Raw genomic sequence first — 17,162 nt, 5'->3', positions numbered from 1 at the left:
ATTATACAACAAGAAAAGTGATGATGCTGTTTGTATGTGGTTGCTATGAAAAGTGAACTGTGTATTCATTCCACCGATTGTTGAAAAATGTTTCTTAAACGGAAGCAAACGGAACAAAAACGGGGATAAACATACCCGAATTTGACCAATAGAAGCCCTTGTATAGACCTGTTTGAACTAATGATTACAACCTTGATCAGGCACCGACCTCCACCAGATACAAGCTGCCTTTAACACAACCTGTCTATTCTGTAGTATATTATTATTATTCTATTCTAGCGCTGTGCTGCCACCTAGTGGAGCAGACCTGAGACAACTCAAAAAGGTGAGCTTGGTAGAGAGGAAGGAGCAGAGGAATAGAGGTTAGACATTTACATTTCAGTCATTTAACAGATGCTCTTAAATTGATTTACAGGAGCAAATTAGGTTTAAGTGCCTTGCTCAAGGGCGCAGACAGATTTTTCACGTATTGCGGATTACTGGCCGAATGCTCTTAACCGCTAGGCTACATGACGCCTTTAGCTATTGACTCAAGTAGCATTGATTAGATAACAGTAGTTAAAAATGATTAAAAGGCATACATAAATAATACCAAATGAAGCACATTTTACACCATGATAACTGTCTCATATGTTTTATATGGAAGCTGTGACAAATGTCCCACATTACCAACATGTCAGAAAGAGGGGAAGCTTTGTATCCACCAACATTTTTCAAACTGTTTAAAAAGGAAATGAAAACCCTCTCTTTTAACAGACTTTAAAACTTAGCATGGTAATTAAAATAACTTAAAAAGCATCTCTCGCCAATATTGGCCATGAATGTTGTGAGTTGTTCGACAAATAAAACTAAATGTGTTCAGGCTTGAAATGGCATAGAAACGTAAAGTCATGGTCTTCTGATGCCACTGGCATCAACTTGACACAGCAGTCATGAAAATGACTTTTCACAACAACAAAAAAAATCCCTTTACTGCCAGTCTTAACTGATTGTAACCCTTAAATAATAATCTCTAATGGAGCGATGATCAGGCTTAAACACTGTGCTTGAATCCAATAAGTAACTCGAATGTAATACCAAAACAGCAGTACTAAATAATGAACAGAATATTATTTCTCAGATTGTTCCTGATTGCACTTAGGTCCGTCACTGCTATCAAAAACATTACCGAGGATGGATTTGGAAAAAAAACAGCTGCATTTAACCATATTATGTCAGTCTGATAAGGATTCTTCCTTTATGATTCTTCTACTAATATTGTTTTGTTGATAAGTTTGCCAAGTCGTCATAGAAACAGACTAATTCTGAGGACATAATTTGCTTAGAAATCCAATGTGTACATTATAATAGGAATTTGGTGAAATTCAAAACAGGGGAAAATGCATTCATCTTCTTCTCAGTCTATCAGTGGGAGGAGACCGCGGTGGCATCCCCTTCAGCCGGTGCTGCTGTCCGATTGGTTGGGCCAGGGCTCCGAGCTTCGTCTACTGAAGGTGGGCCTCCACATGCTCCAGGGGTTGTAGGAGGGGCTCAGCTGCGTGGGGGAGGGCTTTGTTGGGGCCGGGAGCGGGGTTCCACTGTCAGTGCTACCCATCAGATCGGTCAGGGGGGGAAGCAGAGGAAGAAGAGAAGGAGTGTAGGGGGGAGTCAGAGGGGGGGCTGGTGGACCAGATGGAGGGGCTGAATGGAGGGCTGGAGCCCCACATGCTACTGCTGCCCAGGATGGACTGGATGAGAGAGGAGAGAAGGGCTGACCGTTAGGGACCTGGACTACTAGTACAGTCTGATGTCTTTGTTGGAACAGACCTTATAAAAAGGTCCAATGCAGACAGATTTATCTCAATATCAAATCATTTCTGGGTAATAATTAAACAGTGATTGTTTTAAATTGAAATGAGCAAAGAGCAATTTCTCAAGGAAGAATTTAGCTGGGAGTAGGGAGGGGGGGATTTAAAATGAGCTGTTATTGGCAGAAAGGTTTAGAACTCTTTCTTATTGGTCTATTAACTAATTTACCACATGGCGATGTCATCATGAAAGGAAAAAACTCCCTCCTACCAAAACAGGCTGAAATTTTAGGCCTTCTTTTCAAACAGCTTTACACAACAAAAAAAGTACATTAACATAATCGTCACAGTATTATTCCAACCTCAGTGTGGAAACATCAATCAAAAATGGGATTTTCTGTTTTCACTAGGCCTTTAACTAAATGAAGAGTGTGACTCCAACACTGAAGACACTTCTGGTGCCCATGTAAACATCCCAAATCACACCCCGTTTCACCTGGGAAATTGCCTGTGTCTCTCCTGACAGCCATCCTACGCTATAGATACTTTCACGTTCCAATGTGGCTCTGGTCAAAAGTAGTGCACTACATGGAGAATACTGTAGGGTGTCAGGAGAGACTCAGACTCATTTTACATAAGTATGGAGCAGTGAAAGAGGTCTTACCGTGGTGGGGGTAGCAGGGGAGCTGGAGCTGGGCTGGATGGGCCAGGGCTGTAGAGGCTGCAGGGACTCGTTTGGCCAGACGGACGGGGTGGTATGTCTGAACTCAGGCCAACTCTGCTGGGGCTCCATAGCACTCCTTCCTGAGGTCATCCCACTGAACACTACACAGCACAGTCAAACGTCAACTGGTTTCCATATACACCGAGTGTACAAAACATTAGCAACACCTTCCTAATATTGAGTTGCATCCCCTTTTGCCTTTGGAAGAGCCTTCATTCGTCGGGGCATGGACTACATGATGTTGAAAGCGTTCCACAAGGGTGCTGGCCCAATGCTTCCCACAGTTGTGTCAATTTAGCTGGATGGCCTTTGGGTGGTGGACCATTCTTGATACACACAGAGGAAACTGTTGAGTGTGAAAAACCCCAGCAGCGTTGCAGTTCTTGACACACTCAAACCCGTGTCTGGGTACCACTACCACACCCGGTTGAAAAGGCACTTACAGGGCCTTCAGAAAGTATTCATACCCCTTGACTTATTCCACATTTCTGTTGTGTTACAGCCTGAATTAAAAAAATATATAAAAATGTATTTTCTTTCTTAACCATCTACACACACTACCCCATAATGACAATGTTTGCAAATATACTGAACATTTATTTACATAATTTACATTCAGGGGTATGAATGCATACGTATTCACCCAGAGTCAATACAAGTTAGAATTACGTTAGGCAGCAATTACACCCGTGAATCTTTCTCTGAGAGCATTGCACACCTGAATTGTACAATATTTGTCTATTATTCTTTTTTTTTTATTCAAGCTCTGTCAAAGCAGTTGTTAATCATTGCTAGACAACCATTTTCAATACTTGTGATAGATTTTCAAGCAGATTTACGTCAAAATTGTAACTCGGCCACTCAGGAACATTCACTGTCTTCTTGGTAGGCAATTCCAGTGTAGATGTGTCCTTGTGGTTAAGGTTATTGTCCTGCTGAAAGGAGAATTCATCTCCCCGTGTCTGGTTTTCCTTCAGGATATCGCCTGTGCTTACTTCTATTATGTAAAAAATGTTACATTGAAAAACTCCAGAGTACTTAACAATTACAAGCATACCCATAACACGATGCAGCCGCCACAATGCTTGAAAATTGTGGTACTCTGTAATTTGTTTTATTGGATTTGCCCTTAAAAATAACACTTTGTATTAAGGACAAAAAGTTAATTGCTTTGCCAAATGTTTTGGAATATTTTTTATTCTGTACAGGCTTCCTTCTTTTCACTCTGCCAATTAGGTTAATATTGTTGAGTAACTACAATGTTGATCCATCCTCAGTTTTCTCCTATCACGGCCATTCAACTCGAACTGTTTTAAAGTCACCATTGGCATCATGACGAAATCCTTGGGGGGTTTTCTTCCTCTTCAGCAACTGAGTTAGGAAGGACGCCTGTATCTTTATAGTGACTGGGTGTATTGATACACCATCCAAAGTGTAATTAATAACTTCAACATGCGCAAAGGGATATTCAATTCACTGCTCGACTGACGGAACTTACAGTTAATTGTGTGGGGTACAGAGATGAGGTAGTCATTGAAAAATGTTAAACACCGTTATTGCACAGAGTGAGTCCATGCAACTTATTGTGACTTAAAATATTTTTATTGAAAAATAATTCCACTGACTTTGGGCAATTGTGTGTGGGCCAGTGACCAAAAAAATCTCCATTAAATTAATTTAAAACTCAGGCTGTAAGAACATAATTTGAAAAAAATACAAGTAGTGAATACTTTCTGAAGGCACTGTGAAACTTTTGTCTTGTCCGTTCACACTCAATGGCACACTTACACAATCCATGTCCTAATGTCTCCAGGCTTAAAAATCCCTTCTTTAACCGACCTCCTCTCCTTCATCTACACTGACTGAAGTGGATTTAACAGGCGACATCAATAAGGGATCATAGCTTTCACCTGGTCAGTCACCTGGTCAGTCATGGAAAGTTCCTAATGTTTTGTACACTCAGTGTAGTTAATTTAATAGCCTCGTCTAGGGCCATGTTTTTCCTGGACGGTCACATATCCATGAAAGACTCAGGGACCTACACCATGTAACAGATCACAACACATTGTTCCATGCGATCTTCTCTCGAAAGAGTGTACAGAGTGCAGGTGTTATTGTGTCACAGTTAGACATATTCATGCATTTCACAACCTATTCTGTCTGCTTTTTCTAACTGCTTACCTCCAGACAGGTTGAAGGTGTTGCTGGGTCCGAAGGCTGAGAAGGAGTTGACAGAGTTGAGGCTGGGTCTCCTGCCGTTCCCTACAGGGCTCCACAACCCCGAGCTGTCTGATCCATCACTCTCTACAGAGGAGAGGTGTTGGAGGACATCTCTGTCTCTGCTCCCCACAGCCGCCTTCGTTGCACTGCACCCTGGTGGTCGGAGGAGAGAACAACAGGTTAGCACAACAGCTACAGGAGTGGACACATTGAGCTTCTTCATTCACTCCCATATCAACCCCCTAGCCAAACCCCTTCCCCCTGAAAGGACTGGATAGATAGATGCGATATGATAAGGACTCCACCTTGGAGGTGCGTGTCTCTTTGTTAACAACAGCTGGTGCACAATCTCTAATATTAAAGGGACACGTCAGGATTTTGGAAAGGAGGCCCTTTCTCTACTTCCCCAGAGTCAAATGAACTCGCAGATACCATTTTTATGTCTATGTCAGGGTTTCCGTTAGCCAGTAATAGCCGACTGTTGGACAATATATTTTTTAATGCCTATAGATAAAACTGGTGTCAAAAAGAAAATTCCATTGTGAAATAAAGCTTTTTCGCCGAAATACATTTGACCGGTCATGCTTATCAGTCTACAGGTTAATTTGCATAATTTTGTGGAATTCAATTGCCGTGTGTTACGGTATATTTGTTATGCATCTTATTTGTCACACATTATACAGATACAGCCTTTGAGAGGAAACTCTGTCAGATGCTGCAGCATCTCAAACGGCAACAGAAGGCAGGCTTCATCAGCACGTCACACACCACTTTGCAATGAGCTGAAGGCAGTATGCATTTTCAAAACATATACTTCCTTGTTTGAATACATATGAGGCATGTCTTACCTTGCATCAGAGTAATCCATAAGATCTCCTCTCTTTCTAAATTTCTGACGTGTATTTTCTTCTCACATTGCGGTGCCCTTTTGGCAACAGTGTTTTGTATGAATTTGGGCTCTATTGTCCCACAACTGTCACAGAGTCTGTATGGAATAGGCCATTTCTTTCTCAACAAGCTGACCAATAGAATATGTCAACTTTTCTACTATGGGGGAATAGTACATTGACATAGGCTAGTGATTTTGCTTTTCAGCTGCTATTGAATTTGCTGTTCAGTAATAGTCTTGTTGGCTTATTCAAAAATCTTCAAAGTGCATATCAGAATTTGAAATGTCAAATTTCACATCACCAAGGTTCTACCATGGTCCACACGCACTAACACAGTCGAGAAGAGGGCACGCCTACACCTCTTCCCCTCAGAAGGCTGAAAAGATTTGGCATGGGCCCTGAGATCCTCAAAAGGTTCTACAGCTGCACCATTGAGAGCATCTTTACTGGCTGCATCACCGCTTGGTATGGAAACTGCTCTGCATCCGACCACAAGGCACTAGAGGGAAGTGAGAACGGCCCAGTACATCACTGGGGCCAAGCTCCCTGCCATCCTGGACCTCTATACCAGGCGGTGTCAGAGAAAAGTTTACTCCACCAACCCAAGTCATAGACTGTTCTCCCTGCTAACGCACAGCAAGCAAGTCTGGAACCAACAGGACCCTGAACAGCTTCTACCTCCAAGCCACAAGACTGCTAAATATTTACCTGGACGATCTGCAGTTAACCTTTTTGCACTAACTTTGACTAATCACATACGCTGCTGCTACCATTTATTATCGGTTACTTTATTCCTAGTTATATGTACATATCTACCTCGTACCCCTGCACATCGACTCACTACTGGTACCATGTGTATACTGCCACGTTAATGTTACTCATTGTGTATTTATTATTGTGCTTTTTATGTTTCTATTACTTCTCTCTCTCTCTGCGTTGTTGGAAGGGCCCATAAGTAAGCATTTCCCTCTTAGTCCACACCTGTTGTTGACAAAGCATGTGACGATTAAAATTAGATTTTGATTGGCTAGATGGCCATATTGCTTAGACACATCCAATCATCTCAATTTTACACAGATGCTGAGAGTGTAGGGGCTAGAGTCAAGGGGCGAGGGGTCCATTTGGGACATGGGGGAAGAAGTGGTCAGAGACAGGACATCTGACTGACCTGGGCTTTTGTCGAATCCAGCCGCCACAGCAGCGAAGGTAGGGTTCCCGTTCTGACCAGGTACGGAGACCAACTTGGTCAGCTTGTTCTTTATGCCTGATGCAGTAGACATCAGACCCACCTCGCTGGAAAACACACACAGAAACAAAGAAGACTTTGGTATTTAGAAATAACCACTCTTACATTTTTATCTTGATCTACATATATTTTGCAGTTATTCTTTTGGCATTCTTCTTTTCATCACACCTTAGGTTGTGTATGTTTCATGTCACTCTGGCACAGGTAACTACACAGATAGTTGTATGACTTCTAGATCAGTTTAAGATGAAGAGCTGTGCAGGTCTCTGTTGTTGTAGGTTTGTTCACCTGGTAGCAGTGTTGACCATGCCGCTATAGGAGTCATACAGAGAGAAGCCAGACGAGGGAGGGGGGAGGGGTTCCGATGGTTCTCTTCAGGAAGGGATCAGACGAGGGAGGGGAGGGGTTCCGATGGTTCTCTTTAGGAAGGGATCAGACGAAGGAGGAGGAGGGGTTCTGTTGGGTCTCTTCAGGAAAGGATCAGATGAGGGAGGGGTTTCGATGGGTCTCTTCAGGAAAGGATCAGATGAGGGAGGGGGAGGGGTTTCGATGGGTCTCTTCAGGAAAGGATCAGATGAGGGAGGGGGAGGGGTTTCGATGGGTCTCTTCAGGAAGGAATCAGCGTTCATGGTCTGCAGGGAGATCTGCTGGAGACTGTCCACAGCTGAGAGGAAACGGGGAGATGCATGTCATATGGCTGCCTTTATCACAATACTCAACTGGTTTGTTTTTATTTGAAAGACTGGATTGATACATGCTTGATTCAGGAAGTTAAAAAGAGTTAATATGCTAGAAGAGGTGGGGAAACAGGTTTGGAGCAGGTATGAGGGGGTTGTGGTAGTGCACTACATAACTCACCATTGTGTGCTATGTGGAGGGGCACACAGTCCCACTCCGGGGGAGGAGAGATGTCCTTCTCCCCTTCTGAGCCGCTGCTGTTCCCCAGCTCCTGCACCACCGGTTCATTGAACAGGAACTTAGCCAGGAGAGAGGGGCGGAAGACTTCCAGCTTCACACGAGGCACTGGGGTTTGAGAGGAGGGAACGAGACTCAAACATAACCCTACACAGTCCTGAAAAGGTGTCTCCCAAGTCAGTGGGAAAAAAGGCAGGTAAAAACCAAACAAGACATTTGCCATGTCAATGTGAGAAAACAGAAAAGTCAAAAGGTCAGTTAGCTGGAAAGGTAGTAACTGACCTCTTGGTTTAGGAGGTATGGGTCTTGTTATGGTTGTTGTTGTTGAGCTGCTGGCCAGGGCCTGCTGCACCACCACCATGTTCTTGGAATTGAAGCTCTTGCGCTTGTTTTCCAGTGGGGTAACGTATGGAAGCTCCAGTGAGCTGTGGAAAAGCAACATGGAATAAAGTGGTCAATGTCTGGAAGCTCAATCACGTCTGAATACAAAAGGAATGCTTTATTTGTGAGTGCTGTCCCTTTTTCACACAAGTCAGATTACTCCTAGGCTACAGAACCCAAAGATGTACAGAACTTACGAAGAGCTGAGCATGTCAGAATTTTGTATCGGGGTCATTGAGAAAAATGTGTACAAGCCGGAATAACCAAAGAGGAACCCAACTTAAGACTCTGATCGACGACACGGTTTGTGATAGCTGCAGTTGTTTTCTAATCTTCAACTGTATCTGTAACTTCTGACACTGTCTTGTGTGTATTTTGTATTTTTTGGGTAATAATACTTTGTACATGTTGCTATTGCCCTGTTTTTCCTTCTTGCCAGGTCACCCTCGCAAAATAGGTTTTCAACCTCAAATGGGTCGTACCTGGTTAAATAAAGGTTCAATACAAATCAAATAAACCCCACCTAGACTTTGCATCCATTTGGCTCTTCTCCTTTGTAATGGCTGCTGGCTTCTTGTTCTTGGACTTTGAGTGAGCTTCAGGAGTATCATCTTTCTTCTTCCCTTTGTTGTCCTCCATTATGTCTGGGTTGGAGTTCTCTGTGGTGGTGGAGGAGCTGTCGTCGTTGTCCTCCCTCAGTTCCTCTCCTCCCTGAGCTCTTCCCTTGTTCCTCTTCTCTCGCTCTTCCTTCTTCTTCGGGGCCTTGGCTTTGGTCTGCTGCACTTTCCCTTTGGCTGCACTGGCTGGAAGGAGGGAAGAAGATGACAGATTCAATACACTGTGTGAACTGAATCAAATCCTGTCAATAATACGAGTGTTCGTACTGTGTACCCCTGAATGAGTCCGTTGTTAAATATGCAGGTAATCACATTTTAAGGGCCATCCAAATTCTCAACACAAAAGCATATGTTTCTCAGGGTTAATACTAATATCCAGGTAGGTACCTTTGCCATAAACTGCATCCTGATTCCCCCCCTCCTCAGCAGACTCTGGTCTGTCCAGGTCTTTATCCATGGTCTCCACCAGGCTCACATAGTCCGAGTCCTCCGAGCTGTGCCGGCGTGGCCTATCTAGGGGATTTCTTCCTGGGGCTGAAGGACCAGCCTGTGAGGGGTGCTGCTGGTTCTCTGCAGCTGGCTGTGGCTGCTTGGGGCTCCGGGCCTTGCGGCTGGCCTGTTGGCCAGAGGAGGGGGTGCTGTCGGACACTTTGGAGCCTGGCTGGGAGGGAGGGATCGGGGCTTGTGTGGGGCCTCGGTTGTGGCCTCCTCTGGTGTTCCTGCTAGCAGCCCTGGAGGCAGAGCCTGGCATCCCTCGCAGGGAGTTGTGGTTGGCTTCTCCACCGTACCCATTCATACTGCGAGACAAAATACTGAGAAGTTAGTAATTATAGAATAAAATATTTACACACTAAACATCTCCGATCTACTCATCAAACCATTTCCGATAGTAACGTCAACATATATCAGACAAAGTTTACACAAAAACGTACATTCAGAAAACAAACTCACTGTGCATCGCTTTGAAGTCGTACTATTTCCCTGAGGTCAAAGGGCCTCCCTGTCTCCATGGAGGTGCTGGATGTTTCGAAACACATGCGTCTCTTGAACGGCTCCCAGATCCCTAGGGCCTCCAGATAGGCCGCTACAATCACCAGCAAAAACATAGAGCTGGGCACAACAGATAGAGGCAACGTTAGTTATCCTTACAGCCTTAGATACAGGGGAAATATCTGTCCAAGAAACGTTGCTAAATAAATGTATTTTGAACATGTAGAAAGGCTGATATGCCAAGATAATTCATGATATATGGGGTGCAACCTATGAGCCAAGTTCCGGATACTGGGCCTCTGAACTAATCTAGGGAACACACGGTCAAGGCGGGGATCCACCCATAGAATTCAAATGTGTTCTATTTGTGAGGCTCCTCCTCTCACCTCATGATGACAGAGATGATGACATAGAGCTCCAGCTCCCAGTTGGGTCTGGGGAGGACAGCAGCACAGGCGGCCAGCATGTGGTAGGGCAGAGAGGCGTTGAGGGAGAACACAAAGTAAGAGCCTCCGGTGGTGATGAACTTTAACTCCCGGATCACCCTGGAGGCTGTGAAGTCTGGCGTGAACCTGAGAGAGATGAAGAGACACGTCAACGTTGGTCATTTCAGTTGGTCATTGGAGGTACTAGTGATTAAACAAAGCAAGCACAAAACAATTTTAGTGATTCATGGGATATTTATCTATTAACTTTAAACTGCTAGCTATAGGTTTACTTACAATATGACGATTTCTTTCGAAGCATTGGGTTTTAGTGAAAACTCTTGGCAATTAAGGACTTTAAAGCCGAATCCCTCACAGAGACGTCCATTTATTTCAGTGGATTGAATGTTAATTTCCAGCTGTCCAGTGTTCTCCAACTTAAAGGATTTTCTCAGAGTGACATTCGGCTCCTTCGACTTCATTTCTGAAACAAGGTTCACAAAGTTAATTAGTCACATACCTCTGACAACTTCCTCTTTCATTTATATCTATTTTTAGCTGCAGAGGTTTGTGTGTCTAGAGATCAAATATATCATTTACACAAATACACAAGCATAAACAAACTATCAAAAGGGCTCTGCAAGACTATTCTCGGAAGTTCAACCCGCCGATAAGTAATGGTTTCCTGTCTGTGGATGCAGGACATTATAACAAACTGGATTCTAGACCGCTCACTGTCTGTGCATGCAGGGATCTATAACAAACTGGATTCTAGACTTCTCACTGTCTGTGCATGCAGGGATCTATAACAAACTGGATTCTAGACCACTCACTGTCTGTGCATGCAGGGATCTATAACAAACTGGATTCTAGACCGCTCACTGTCTGTGCATGCAGGGATCTATAACAAACTGGATTCTAGACCGCTCACTGTCTGTGCATGCAGGGATCTATAACAAACTGGATTCTAGACCACTCACTGTCTGTGCATGCAGGGATCTATAACAAACTGGATTCTAGACCACTCACTGTCTGTTCATGCAGGGATCTATAACAAACTGGATTCTAGACCACTCACTGTCTGTGCATGCAGGGATCTATAACAAACTGGATTCTAGACCGCTCACTGTCTGTTCATGCCTATAACAAACTGGATTCACCACTCACTGTCTGTGCATGCAGGGATCTATAACAAACTGGATTCTAGACCACTCACTGTCTGTTCATGCAGGGATCTATAACAAACTGGTTTCTAGACCACTCACTGTCTGTGCATGCAGGGATCTATAACAAACTGGATTCTAGACCACTCACTGTCTGTTCATGCAGGGATCTATAACAAACTGGTTTCTAGACCACTCACTGTCTGTGCATGCAGGGATCTATAACAAACTGGATTCTAGACCACTCACTGTCTGTGCATGCAGGGATCTATAACAAACTGGTTTCTAGACCACTCACTGTCTGTGCATGCAGGGATCTATAACAAACTGGTTTCTAGACCACTCACTGTCTGTGCAGTCCTTCAGTAGAGACTCAGTCATCTTGAACCTGAGGAATCCCCCTGGTCCCGGGGCCTTGCCCCCTACCTTCAGCCTTTCATAGCTGCCCTGACCCTGCACCACCAGGAACTCCATCACCGTCAGGTTGTTCCTGTAGAGACATACACTTATCAATAGTACAATAAACAGCAGTTTATATTTTATTCACACAAACGATATGATTCAAATTGCAATTCATTCACCCACACAACCACCAATATGGCCAAGTCGACAAATGAACTTATCGAGAAAGTAAAAAAAACATTTAACAGTCAAAGGCTGTAAAAGATATATGGTCTGACTGCTGACTTCTCTCTGTAACCCTGTAGCTACTACAGCACCTGGGAGACTATATTCCTCTTCTGCCCGTCCTCCTCAGTCCAACAGAGATATTCATAGCTCAAATCAGCACCCTGCCCTCAGAGGTGCAGATTTTAAAAGCAACATCAGAGCTTGCCGGAACTTCAGAGTGATCCTGACCTCAAGCAGTTAGCATAAACGGCAGGTAGCCTAGTGGTTAGAGTGTTGGGCCAGTAACCGAAAGGTTGCTAGATCGAATCCCTGAGCTGCCAAGGTAAAAATCTGTCATTCTGCCCCTGAACAAGGCAGTTAACCCACTGTTCCTAGGCTGTCATTGTAAATAAGAATGTGTTATTAACTGACTTGCCTCGTTAAATAAAATGAAAAATAAATAAACACTGTACATTAAAAATGGCACACTATCCCCTATATAGTGCACTACATTTGACCACAACCCCATAGACCCTGGTCAAAAGTAGTAGACAATATAGTGAACAGGATGCCATTTGGGACACAAACCAAAAACTTATGTAAGTGGACAACTGGTTAAGTCCTACAGGCTATAGGGTTAACATGCCTTAGCATAAGCAGAGAGGAAACCGTGTGGTTGCTGACGGGGGAGAATTTCAAACGCAGCGACCTCACTTCCTCTGGCTGCAGCATTAGGTTGTAAACGTAGGGTTGTGTCGTCGAGCCCTCGGCGAAGCCTGCGCTGCCTCTGACCACAGGCGACTGCAAAGGGGAAGGAGAGATTCAAGTCTCAAACTTGGTATTGTATTTAATCAACTGGCACGACACAGGACTAAAAGACAGAGCAAAGTAAACTCACGTGGTTTCTGTGTACCTGGAACTCCATTGTGTCGGGGGTGAAGTGTGGGAGCCTCTCCAGGGGAAACCTGGCGTGAAAGAATATTAAGACCATAGAATTACTTCTAGAATTATTTTCCATTCATTCTAACTCCTCTATGGTGGAGAAACCCCATCAGTGTGACATGAAACATCTTGCCAAAAGGGGTGACAGACATGATCACTATTAGCAAACTACAAGTGCATATTGAAGGCTACTCACATTTGTGCCAGTTTGTGGGTGACAGCCGGGAGGTTGGGATAGAGGGCTAATGGCAGGACTTGGACATAGACAGGAACGTCAGCTGGGTTCTCCAAGACAACCTCTATCTCCTGGCAACAGAAGACTGCTGGTTAGAACAGAAGGCTCAATACAGTAGCATGTACAGGATCCAGAGTTGTTCTTGACCGTGTGACTTGACCAGGAAAACTCTTGGCTCTAGTTATAGCCTTAGTTTAGAGTTGCTCTGGTCACATGGTCAGGGAACCCCCCCTGGGCCTGCCAATCTATCCTGAACAAAAATCTAAACGCAACATGTAAAGTGCTGGTACAATGTTTCATGAGCTGAAATAAAAGATCCCAGAAATCTTCCATATGCACAAAAAGCTTCTCTCTCGCTCACATGTTATGCACAAATTTGTTTACATCTCTATTAGCAAGCATTTCTCCTTAGCCAATATAATCCATCCACCTGACAGGTGTCAGATCAAGACGCTCATTAAACTGCATGATCATTACACAGGTGCACCTTGTGCCGGGGACAGTAGAAATGTGCCGTTTTGTCACACAACGCAATGCCACGGATGTCTCAAGTTGAGGGAGCGCGCAATTAATATTCTAAGCTAGACATAGGAAAGATCTCAATTGTCCCCTCCCCAAAACCCATTGGAGGACGTTTGGCTTTCTCATCCAATGGGGTTTGAGAGGACGTGAGGAGTATGCAATTGAGATCTTCCCATAGAATTGATGTTAATGAATCCACCTCACCGATGAGCTGGTGAGGCTGGTGAGAGGAACAGGACCTGCTGGGAAGAGTTCATGATAGAAGGCCACTTCAGCTGAGCTGACACTCTGGTCTCAATGTTCTTCTGGAGGTCAGCGTTGGCCTCAAACACCGCCTCCGCCATGTGTCCTGAACTCTCCTTCAGTGCTTTCCATCGCCGACGGAGCATTTGATACAAATCTACGTCCACATCCCACATATCCTCCTGCATTGACAGCCCAGGCGGTCTGCTCTCAGCTGAAAGTTCAAGATGTTTTAATGAAGAACAAGTTCACTAGGTACAGCAGCAAACTAACCAGAAACCATGAAAGAATAACGCCAATAACCAAAAAGACTCACATTTCAGAACAAACGGTACTCCCACATAACAATGGTCGCCACACTGCAAGCTGGCATCAAAATAAATCTTGGCGACCTTCGACTTGCGTTTGGGTTCCAGCTCGTCCCGGTTGTTCTTCAGTCTCCTGTAGTAGAAACGTGAGTCCTCAGTCAGAGAGTGGATCTGCTGCAGGGTCACCTTCTGAGAGAACGAGCTCACCATGCTTAGACTCTGCTGCACTACTTTACCCTGGGAGGGACAGAAAATACGTAGAAAATAGCATAGAGGCAAAATACAAAAATGTTTGATACACTCAAAACAATATAGCAATCTACGACAAGTAAAATATAGTTAGTCTAACCGGAAAAGATGGAGGGAGGACAATGTGTTTAGGATAGCTGGTCAACGTGCCCACTGCAACGACTGCTTTCACTGGTATCGTTAATATCTGTTTACAGAAGAGGAATGAAGAGCACTGACAATTCTTGAACATCACACAGGAGCAATGAACAAATTGATGCATTTTATGTAATGATTTTCATTTATGTGTGTTTCCTTTATTTAACCAGAGAAGTTACGTTGAGATTGACATCTCCATTTCAAGTGAGCCCTGGCCAAATAGAACAATTTCACAAAAGTAAAATGTATATAGTTGCCGTAGCAACTCAAATAGCAGGACTTAGTAACAGTAGCACTTCAACGGGCCAGTTGACAGGTATACCTGGTAGTCTGTTGTGATGTGGATAGCTCCATCGTAGGCCCCCTCCAGGTCTTTAGCCACCAGGGTGACCCGGAAGGCAGCGTAGTAGCCCGAGGCTAGGATCACCTGCAGGTGGAACAACAGAGCTGTCAGTCAGCCTCCTGATTTCCATCTACTTTACCTACTGCTCTCAGACACAAGGCCACTTTGTTGGTGTTTCCTAGCAGATGAACACAGCATTCTGTAGTCATCTATACACACCTCCTTTCTACTCCATCTGTACAGGACCATGAGAGTGCTCACATACAAAATATGTAGGGGCGGCAGGTAGCCTAGTGGTTAAGAGGTTGGGCCAGTAACAGAAAGGTTGCTGGTTTGAATCCCCGACTAAGTGAAAAAAAGTGATTGTCCCACCAAGCTATGTTAAGATGAATGCCTGAGTCACTCTGGATAAACACTAAAATGTTTTAAAAATAAACTAATATTTAAAGGAAAAGAAAATGGAGAGAACATATATTTCATAGCAGGCTGAAATGACCTCCATTATCTCCAACCAAGTACCGCTAGATTCAGCCAGTCCAGGGACAGTAATAGTTGTGATGCTGTTACCGTTTTGTGAGGAGAAGCTGAGGCGCTGTGTAGCTCTCTGGTCTTGGTCAGCACCGTGGTTCTGTTGCCTCTCTCGATCTTCAACAGCTCCACACTCAGACTCTCTCCTGTCAGCAGCCATGGCCGGATCACCAGCTGTATGAGTGAGTGAGTGAGAAAATGACTCGTCTCCTTTTCCGTCACACTAATCCAATCAGTTTTCAAACAAGTTGAGGTAAATGAGAGATACTAGGTAGCCACCTCTAGTGAAGCATTAGTTACCCATGCATTCAAAAAGAGCTGTACTGCTTTATTATGGGATGTCTACAGAGCAGAGGGGTGTTGAGGGTGAGCCCACCTCGATGGGGTTGCTGTTGACAACCACAAACAGGATGCTGCTGGTGTCTGTAGCGCTGAGGACACCAAAGTCCAGGAAGTTGTCTTGCAGACTGGGCGGCAGGACAAAGGGCTGTTGAGAGGATGGGAGGAAGAGAAAAATGAGAGTATGTTGTTATGATATGGGGGCCAGGTTAGTATTAGGACATGCACCAACACCCCTATCCAGGGAACACTTCCACACACCATTCCTCCAGGGGGTAGCAGGAACCTTGTTCAGCCAGGTTGATAAGCACATCAGGTGATCGTCAGTCAGTGTCCCAGCTTGCAAGACGTGAGGCTGCTGGTTGGTTTGGTGGCCATGAGGCCTTTCGTTTTGATTTCAAATTTTTCGTTTAGGTATAACTGTTCAGAATTTTCCTTTTTGCACATATTTATGTTTAGTCACCATCTGAACAAATGATAATCTGCCTGGACTGGCGACCAAGAGGTCAACGTCTAGTTATGGGTTTCGTAACAAAATGCATTTGCAGGTGTTTCCCCCACAATGTACTCGAGTGTGTGAAGGATTTAATTTGTGTGTGTACACTATTTCCCCAGTGTGTGCGTGTTGCAGTACCTCCAGGAATCCAGTGTAGGCGCGGACGGGGAGGTGGAACTTGGAGCGTTGGTGACCAGCAGGATGTTGCTGTCGATGTGATTGGAGGGCCGGACGGGCTGGAAGTGGAGGGAGAAGATGTAACGAGACTCCTGAGGGGGGATCAACACCGGCTCACTGAAGTTCTGCACCTGAGGAGGAGAACATGGGACCGTTCATATATACGCTGCCACCTGAGGACACACTCAGAGGACAACAGAGCAGTTCAGCACGTTTAATACTTGACAAACCAAAGTCCCCCAGGGATCAATAAAGTAGCTAGTTCTTATCTTAAGACTTGAGGGCCGTGATTAGTAATTGATTGAAGTTGGTTGTATTTAAGCTGGGTTGGAACAAAAGCCTGCAAGCTTTGAGTTGGCCGACAGCAACAGGCCTCTGGTACACGATACAGTTCATAACAGTTACTCACTAAGAACATGGTCTTGGCTTCATCTGGAAGGGACACGTCATGGATGCGGATGGCAAAGTGGAAGGTGTTGGTGAGGTGGATGGGTTTGACCACTGGCTCTAGCACACTGTCTCTGATGTGGAACAACGTGACCGTATGGTCAAACCCCAAATACCTGTCACACAGATGGAGAGGAGAGTTAGTGGAGACGTTTCAAATGTTCAGAAATTGTGTAATGGTGATTTGTTAAAGTAAAAAAAATAATAATAATACTTCTTTTCACTGGT

The 17,162-nt window shown here is 44.5% G+C and overlaps 1 protein-coding gene and 1 pseudogene across 1 annotated transcript; both read right to left on the bottom strand.

Moving 5' to 3' along the window:
- Positions 1–618: 618 nt before the first annotated feature.
- LOC124022368 (transmembrane protein 131-like) lies at positions 619–7,237 on the bottom strand. The gene is made up of 5 exons (XM_046337303.1): positions 7,156–7,237; positions 6,790–6,914; positions 4,693–4,884; positions 2,452–2,612; positions 619–1,727 (listed from the first exon to the last, which is right to left on the bottom strand). The coding sequence occupies exons 1-5, from the start codon at positions 7,173–7,175 to the stop codon at positions 1,587–1,589; spliced, it is 639 nt and encodes a 212-aa protein (XP_046193259.1). The 5' UTR covers positions 7,176–7,237; the 3' UTR covers positions 619–1,586.
- LOC124022369 overlaps positions 7,227–17,162 on the bottom strand; it is a 24,989-nt pseudogene continuing 15,053 nt past the window's right edge.

Source organism: Oncorhynchus gorbuscha, unplaced genomic scaffold, assembly GCF_021184085.1.
Source record: "Oncorhynchus gorbuscha isolate QuinsamMale2020 ecotype Even-year unplaced genomic scaffold, OgorEven_v1.0 Un_scaffold_1362, whole genome shotgun sequence".
NCBI classification, from domain to species: Eukaryota; Metazoa; Chordata; class Actinopteri; order Salmoniformes; family Salmonidae; genus Oncorhynchus; species Oncorhynchus gorbuscha.
The sequence above is the reverse complement of the archived record's forward strand: the minus strand, read 5'-3'. Positions and strand labels throughout refer to the sequence as shown.